At 42.8% G+C, this 9,324-nt stretch overlaps 1 protein-coding gene across 4 annotated transcripts in view; it reads left to right on the top strand.

Annotated features, from left to right (window-relative positions):
* Positions 1-7,072: 7,072 nt before the first annotated feature.
* The window catches only part of LOC134528469 (PHD and RING finger domain-containing protein 1-like), a 174,598-nt gene continuing 172,346 nt past the window's right edge, over positions 7,073-9,324 (top strand). For all 4 annotated transcript variants that reach the window (XM_063362117.1, XM_063362116.1, XM_063362115.1 and 1 more), the window contains exon 1: positions 7,073-7,468. In XM_063362117.1, coding sequence (XP_063218187.1) covers positions 7,364-7,468 — 105 coding nt within the window. In that variant the 5' untranslated portion in view covers positions 7,073-7,363. The remainder of the gene's footprint in view (positions 7,469-9,324) is intronic.

The raw sequence follows: 9,324 nt of genomic DNA, 5'->3' as shown, positions 1-9,324 counted from the left end.
AACATAAGGTTTAATAAAATAAGTGTCGCCAACGCCAATAAATCCGAAACACTAGGTACGATATCAAAGGTCGGTATAAAGTACTGACCAAAATATGATCCCTGATTTTGCCTGGAAGGGGTTGAAACGGCCCGCGATCGGCTGTTTATATTTTTGTGAGGGGGCATGTAAAAAATTTAAAAACATTTGTTGGTAACTAATCAAACTATAATTTAATAACGCATTGTGTGCAACAACATTCTGACGCCACCCGTCAGTGATCCTCTCGTGGCACAGGTTGTTATGCATCTTCAACACCTGCCCAGAAACATGTGCTAAGAACGCGGATGTGCACGGAGTAGAGTGCCGATGTGAGCATTGCGCGAACGCTACAAAGATAGAGCAGCTATCGGCCACGTTGGCCATATCTTCTCGCCGGGTGTGGCAAGACACTTTCGCCAAACTACGCAGAAGGGTTCATGTAGTTATTTCCAGGGACAGACTTAAACTTGTAACTGCTTTGAATTGCTTTTCACATAAACACAAATTGTTCAACGTGCGACTATGTCGTCAAACTGGCCATTTGTATTTTCCTGTGCTCTGTTTTTTTTTTTTAGCGGAATTTAGTGTCTGCCTCCAGTCTGGTGCTGGGAAGCGAGTCAGTCACCGTTGGGAGCTGACACAGGCCAACAGCCTCCACGCTATGCGTGGACAAGCATGTAGGGGAAATGTCCATGATGTCGACATAGTATCGCTCATCATGCGTACAGGCAGCACAACGACAACTGTGTCTTAAGTATATCCTCAAGTGTCATGTATTTACATTAATAATACTGTTAGAGACTTCGTGCCACACGGGAAGGCCACCGCATCACTCGTCGGTAAGGGATCTTCATGAGCAACGGAATCGGGGCCACCACTAAAAGGGGCCGTATTAGTGTGGAGACGTATATCCGAAAACATAAACGGTCAATAGTACGACAACACTGTGCGCCTCGTGCCAGTCATGTAATTTGCACTGTAATTTGTCAGTGTATTCATCTTTTAATCTTATACGACGTCCAGGGTAGCCTGAACAAACCAGGAATTTTTTCAGTCGGCACGCCTCTGCCATTAGTCATGTGGCCGAACCAAATCCTGAGACCCACGTATTTTTGTACCAACTTAATCACTACAGGGAGGACGATGTCAATGTCAACCTAAATCAAAAAGGGCAGGAGAAACTATCAAGGTTTCTGGAAGAGGAGGTAATGAAAGCAGGTAGGGTGGTGAGATGAGAGAAATACTTTTGGGAAACAGGAAAGTGGTGGCCAGGATGGGAGACAGTTAAGAAAGATAAAGGGGGGAGAAAGGACTGAATGTGGAGGAGTTGGAAAGTGTGGGGGTAGGGTGGTGCAGAGGTAGAGAAATGGAAACGGAAGAGCAACGGTATGATGAGACAATGATCTTGTGAGGGCGGTAGTAATAAACTGTAGAAGTGTGTATAAGAAGTTAGACATGTTCTGGAGTATAGTTAAGGCATATAAAGCGTTTAAAGTTGTAACGGTAGAGAATTGATTAGATGAGGAAATTGAGGATAGGGAACTGAGGAGGGATAATTATGGGGTATTTGGAAGGGACAATTAGTAATTAAATAAAAAAATAAACAATGTTTGGGATCTATGTTCAACTGACGAATATATACACTATAGAGGTGGATAAACACATAAACACTCCTAGATAGCTGCGCAGGCAGCTATCTACCCATTGACATCGATGTTGTTATCTTTCCTGCACTCACTTACATGACCGGTGCATTCGCTGTATGCATACTGTTACGAAACGTAAGCAGGGTCGCGGCGCACGCGGATTCAAAGCTGGCTAGTGGCCCGCACGGTCAATTATGTCACGTGGCCGCCACAACGTGAGACGTGCCGCGTGTGTCTGGTGGATGACAAGGGTCGTCGCTTCCCCCCTCCTTCATGCCAATCCCCATGCGGCACTGTAAACCTGACACCTGGCAGCTGGGGAATTACACGCTCTGCCACGCGAGCTGCCGATGCCTTTCTCGAGAATTCTGATGTCGGGTCGGCATAGGATGACGCGACTGGCCCCATCCGCCCTTCGAATCCTAGAAGTGGCGCCTGGGCCCATATAAGCTCGGGACGCCGGCTTCAGAGTAGAGTTGGGTTGGGAGTTCAGTTCCGGTGCGATAGTCCGGGCGATAGTGCCACAGGTACGGCGGAGTTCCGGGGCGAGTGTCTGAGCGAGAGTGTCTGCGCAATAGTGTCGCGGGTGCGGCAGTGTTCTGGGGCGAGTGTCTAGTTCCGAGTGAAGCGTCGAACGGAACTTGGGCGAAGGGAAGTGCGACGGCGGCGGCGGAGTTCAGCAACGGAGTCCTGCGCCGGAGGTCCACGAGGGGTGCAGCGGCGAAAGTTGCGCCAAAGGTGCGACCCATGGAAGTGTGCGGTGTGTAAAAACTGAGTGACTGGGGAATATACATTTTTAAGTGTAATTGATTATTAGGCATTTTTCGAAGATTATTTGTTAGTGATGTAAATATTGTGACGCCGACCGCCAATGCTCCTCTATGTTGCATAGACCACTATGCCTCATCAACATCTCGCAAAGGCGTGTGCACCGAACGCGTTCGTGCGCGCAGCAAAGTGTAGTTCGTGCGACGAGGCGAACGCCAGGCAACGAGTGCTACCCGGCGGAAGGATCCGGCCGGGTGTGGCATATCCCTCCGCCGCACTACAACCAATTAATTTATGTATATTTTTCCACAGGTTTTTATTAAACATTATTTTTCATCAATTAATATTTCAGTCCTTTCAAATTCATGTTTCACTGTGCGCTTTGTCCCGAACCTGTCCGGTTCAGTTTCCCGCGAAATTCACACGTTTCCGCGGGAGGGCTGGTGGGGGAGGGGGGTCGCGCGCGGCGACACCGATAGTGTCCTACAGGAGCTCCGACAGGCCGGCAGCCTGCGCGCAATGCGGAACCATCAACCTTTGCTTTCACCGACATGTAGTTTCAATAGTATAATATTTTCATAATCGTTTACGTACAGTTCCGCGGCCGGCCTCAATCTACCATGAGGTATTTCACTTAATTAAATCAGTGCTCCAAGATGAGTGTTCTACATAATATGTGAGTACTGTGGGGAGTCTACGAGACTTTACGTCGGCTCTTCACGCCCCAACTTAGCTTACCGGCTACTTAGTTTTGGCCCGCACGGGGCAGCCAGAAGGCGACACGTGCCACCGAACGTAATAACGAATCAGTCCCTGGACACATCTAGGCATCACGTAGAGTCGCCGGAGACACGGGCCTATGTCCCACTAGCCCAGTATAAGAAGTGTTATGTAGTAGTGAAATGTTTGCTCGTCAGAGTGTAATCTGTCATGTTAGAGTTTAGGTATCACCGCTGCACGGTATCGTGCCACCAAATGTACTAACGAATCAGTCCCTGGGACACATCTAGGTATCACGTAGAGTCGCTGGAGACTCGGGCCTACGTGCCACTAGCCCAGTATATTAAGTGTTAGGTAATAGTGAAGTGTTTTGTTCGTCAAGATATCGTTCATCATGTTAGAGTGTATTTTGTAACCGCCGCATCACGTGTACAAGTCCGCCCCTCACGCGCATTAAAATCGTGAGCCGCCACTGAGGAAGTGAGCTGCGCGTGTGCCTAGTCGCGTCGGGAAAACCGTTACGGCCAGAACGGGCAGCACCATGTATAGGGCTGTGCCGTAATAAATTGATCAAATATCTTTCAGAAACTTTGTGTTTTTCTTCAGGCGTCCCGAGTGGTCATAACAGCTCGGGGGGCCCTACTGCGTTAACCCCTACCTCTAGCCACAAGGCCGAACCTTCCCTGAGATCTCGAACCCAAGCAAAAATCACGTAAAAATCATATAGGAGGTAGCGGGGACGGCATCAATTGGCAATCAATAAAACTGTGTAGTATTAAAATTTTTAAAAGGAATATCCTTTACAAACCCAGTAGTTTCCTTATGACGATTTATTAATTTTAATAAATAGTAAAAATACATTCTGGGGGGGGGGGAGGGCGATGTTGCATAATGGCCTGTGCAACAGAGGAGCACCGTTGGTTGGCATAAAGGTTATTGGTAGAGATGTTACTATGCTTTTTTTTGGTTTAGTGGATTTGTGCTTACGGAAAGTTATTTGCAAAATGGCTGATGTATTTTTTAATGTTATGTTTTACTCCTAAACTTTTTTTTCAACATTTTTACTCTATGAGCACCCTTGCATATTTTACTTGCCGAATATAGTTGGCGAATAGCTGTTTTTATTGAGGGGGCGAGATACTCTCAGCTCACTCCGATCATGCCCTCCATGCTTCAACTCTCAAGGAAGAGTTGCGAAGGCAATTCGTCTGCTGGTTTCATCGGTGCGATAATCTACTTCTGTATTGTTTGTAATGTTTAGTGTATTTTGTTTTTTATGACAATAAATAACTGATATTGTCGTAGGCTGGTCGACTAGTCCCTGAAATTGTCTCGGAATTGCAGGATACTCAGTGGTTCGCTAGAGGAGGGGGGGGGGGGGTTTCTGACCGCATGCCTGAGGGATATAATCTCCAGAATAAAAGAAAATCAAATAAAGTTTCCAGGTCCTTTATACACATTTGAGCAAACACTTTACATGGGGCTGCCGCGGGTCCGCCTGTGACAATCTCTATAGGGCGTAGCCCGGTTCCGCGTACTTTTGTTATACTGAAAATACGGGATGTCCCGCCCGTGACGATAAATACCCAAGCAGACAAAAACTTAAACACACAATGACTAGAGTTCAATATGATAACTGTCCAACTGTACAACACATTGACTGGGGAAACACGTAAGAAAGCAATACTCGTGACAGCGATTGTCCAATTTACAAAATTACTCCATGACTCGCAAAACTTCAGTTCAGAACATGCGGGAGAAAATGACTATGACTATGGCATGACTGGAAATCTGTGCGACCGAAGAAACTGTGTCCTCTCTTACCATCCCGGAGCGACGTCGCTCATACGTCCACTGCCTCTCGTGCCGGGTCCACGACTGACTTCCCACTAGTGCGGAGCGACCCGCTTCCGTGACCGCTGTCTCTCGCCTCCAGCTGACGACTACTCTCCTCCTCCGCCTGGCGCGCCCGAGCGCCCGCGTCTCTCCCCTCTCCCACGAGCCCGCAGAACAAGCTGATTGTTCACAGGCGGAGACCACGGCCTTGGCGTTCCGGTGAACAAATACAACTCATAAAACTTCAAATGAAAAATAAAACAAAATAAAGTTAAAACTAAATATTTACAATAAATTTAAAAACAAAAAGTATATATAATAAAAATAGATGTCAAATACTTGACAGAAAGTTGCGCGTCGCACAGCATTACACTCCCGATGCACTAATAATGCAAGAGAGGTTGCTGACGAGGCATAACCTGAAGGAGCCGGGTGACATTTGGGTTGACCTCAATATATCATGTTACTAATGACAATGCGGATCGTATATTTTAAATCTCATGGGTTTTAAATAAATAATTCTTGTTTTCATGTATTTCTTTAAATACTACATCTTATGTGGAGTATGTTTGTATTGACGATTTTACTTTGACGCCGTCCCCGCTACCTCTGAGTATTTAGACGTGATTTTGTTCAGTTCGTGATCTCAGGGAAGGTTCGGCCTTGTGGCTAGAGGTAGGGGTCAACGCAGTAGGGCCCCCCGAGCTGTTGAGGCCACTCGGGACGCCTGAATAATAACACAAAACTTCTTCAGATAGTTCGTGAATTTAATACAGCACAGCCCAATACATGGTGCTGCCCGTTCTGGCCGTAACGGTTTGCCCGACGCGACTAGTCACACGCGCAGCTCACTTCCTCAGTGGCGGCTCACGATTCTTATGCGCGTGAGGGGCAGACTCGTTTACGTGATGCGAAAGTTACAAAAGACACTCTGACATGGCACACAATATTTTGAAGCACAATACACTACACTAATACCTAGCTCTGGATTAAGTTTGGTGGCGCACTGCCGTACGACGGTGATACATAAGCCCTGACATGACGAATTACACTTAGGCGAACAACTATTCCACTAATACATTACACTTGATAAACTGGGCTAGCAGCACGTAGGCCCGTGTTTCCGGCGACTCTACGTGGTGTCTAGGTGTGACCCAGGGACTGAATCGTTATTAAGTCTGATAGCACGTGTCGCCTGCTGGCTGCCCCGTGCGGGCCAAAACTAAATAGCCTGTAGGCTAGGTTGGGCGTGAAGCGCCGACGTGAAACCACATAATCTCCCCACAGTACTTACGTATGACTTGGAACACTCATCTTGAGCACTGATTGAATTAAGTTAAGTACCTCATGGTAAATTTAGGCCGACCGCGGAACTGTACAAAAAGGTTGAAAAGAAATTACACTATGGAAAACTACATGTCGGTGAATGCAAAGTTTGAAGGTTCCGCGTTGCGCGCAGGCTGCCGGCCTGGTTGAGCTCTCGAAGGACACTAGCGGTGTCGCCGCGCGCGACCCCCCTCCCCCGCCATCCCTCCCGCGGAAACGTGTGAATTTCGCGGGAAACTGAACCGGCCAGGTTCGGGACAAATCGCACATTGAAACATGATTTTGCAAAGACTTAATTATTAATTAATAAAAAATAATGTTTAATAAAATCCTGTGGAAAAACATAATTATAACAATTTGTTGTAGTGCGGCGGAAGGATATGCCACACCCGGCCGGATCCTTGCGCCGGTGTAGCACTCGTTGTATGGCGTTCGCCTCGTCGCACGAACTGCACTTTGCTGCGCGCACGGGCGCGTTCGGTGCACACGCTTTTGCGAGACGTTGATGAGGCATAGCGGTCTATGCGACAGAGGAGCATTGGCGGTCGGCGTCAACTTTAATCACATACAATATAATTTGATTTAGCGCACCTTATTTTTAGCACGATATAAGTTATTCTCTAATTAGTTTCACCATGAAACGAATGATGTCGGTTTTAAATGTAATGTAAAAAAAGTAAAAATACAAATTAATCTAAAGTCGTTCCTGTCTCTATCCTTACTACTTTTAGAGAGCAAAAGAGCGAGTAAAAGAAACGTACTGATATTTATAAAATGGCCGAAGAATGTAATGATAAAAGTGTTTAGCGGTGTATTTGTTGCCATATTATACGTTTAACAGTTGAATTTGAACATCTGTATTTGAGTTAATGGTTTCGATTATTGTAATATAACACAATTAGGGCCATTTTAAAGAATTTCAGCTGTTTTGGCGTAGTATATGTTTACTTTCGTGTTTAGATTATTATTGAGCTATAAGGTTATTAATTAATCATAACATAGCAACATAAGAGTTTTAATATATTTTCTGATGATATTTCGTAAGAATGAGTGACAGCAGAAATGCTAAAGCGAAGAGAAAGAAATCAAGGGCTATAGAGTCATCTGACAGCGATAGCCCACTTGAAGCACCTGGGAGAAGAAAACCAAGAGTGAGTGTTTTACAATAAATAATTGTCATGATTGATAAGAAATGGTTTCATATTGAATCTAAGTAGTTTATTTTTAGTAGTAAAATATAGATTGTTCCCATCAAGGGTCTTTGTGTAGTTGTTAAATGTCAATAGTTCTAAAATTGTATTTTTTTAAAAGTACTTCTTATGTTCCTTGATTTTCTCGCAAAACAGTGGTTTCAATTTCCTTATAGATTACTAAGTACTCCTTAGTTGAATGGGCAATGAAGACCAGAGGGCTTTCATACACTGAATTTTCATTAATAAAAATAATGCAATGGCAAATGTAAACAAATACTAAAATGGCTATACTAGCACAATTAAATTTTAGAATAGTTTATGAAGTGTAATGTTTTAAGTTATCTTTGGCAACAACTGCCAATTAACCCGAATGGGAAATAAAATAGAAATGGTAACATATAAATTTTCAAACATAATGTCGGCACATTGTATCAAATAGGGCTGCTTTGTTGATGTTATCCTTGTGGGTAACCTTTAGGAGAGGGCAGATCTGAAAAAGGCAAATAATCTGGAAAGGCAATTTTTAATTTTCTGATGATTGTGTAAAATGGCATTTTGATATTTCAAGTAGTTTACCGGCAATTTACTATTTTGATCGTATGGTTAGGTTAGATAATTTATAAGACTTTAAATTCGTATGAATGAATGGTTAGATTAGGTTAGCTACAATTATTATTTATTCATTATGAATTAAATACACTTTCTTAAATTGACCATGGACTATCAAATCTTGGAAACATATGTTAATTAAATCAATCACCAATTCTACTAATTACCGAAGAAACTTTTAAAAACTCACTTTCATGATGACTTAAAATTGCTCACTCAACCACATTTCAACTGTAGGCTGCCATGATGAAAATCATATCCATCCATGAACTTGCTACTGGAAAATAATTCTTTCTCAGTTAATTTGAGGGGGGGGGGGGGGGAAATACAATTATAATTTTGACTTTTAATAGAATGATTACAAAAAGATTAAAAAAGAGAAGCTTTTTTAGATTTCTTTTGCCCCCCCCCCCCCCCCCCCCCCTTTTCTTTTTCATATGCATACCTCTTCTAGATAATCACCCCTTGTAGGCCTTACATGTCTTCATGCAAAACATGTTTGTCTGAAAGTGTTTAATTATCACAGATAAATTATTAATAGACTGTAATCGTGGTGCTGTGCTCAGGATAAAAGAGTCATTCCATATCAAATCAACCAATGAAAAATTAATTTAGAAACTTCATGTTTCAGATTTATATGATTTTTTGTATATTGGTAATATCTACTAAATACATTATAAATCTATTTTTTCTAAAAAAAATTTTTGAGTAGTTTTGTTTGTATAAATTTTTGAAAATTGCAAAAATAGCCAATTTTAGCAATGTTTTGGATCACTCAAATACTAGTAGGTTTCCAAATAATGGTGCTAGAAGGCTGTTTGACAGCTCATTTTAAAGCTCATTGAATGGGCTTCAATTTGATATGTAACATGACCAACTTTGGAAAAAAATAATAATTTTTATTTGTTTTCAAAATTTTTAATATTGAATTTCTAAAAAACACCATTTTAATTTTTTTTTAAAAAAAAGTATGTTATTCCTACATATAATGGTTAGATTTGTGCCAAATTTCAAGGTGGAGAATCAATGGGATCATGAGTAAATAAAAATGAGAAGTTTAGTAGATGCTTAAGGGGGCATGGTAGATAAATAAATGCTTTAAGCGTCAGTTGGACGTTATTGGTTTTTGGAAGACAACATTGAAAAACTGCAAAACAACAATCCTACATAATGTTATTTGCCAACTTTATTAGCAGACGTCCTAA

This window comes from Bacillus rossius, chromosome 1, assembly GCF_032445375.1.
Source record: "Bacillus rossius redtenbacheri isolate Brsri chromosome 1, Brsri_v3, whole genome shotgun sequence".
Lineage (NCBI taxonomy): Eukaryota > Metazoa > Arthropoda > Insecta > Phasmatodea > Bacillidae > Bacillus > Bacillus rossius.
Note: the sequence above shows the minus strand (reverse complement) of the source record. Positions and strands in the feature narration are given on the sequence as shown.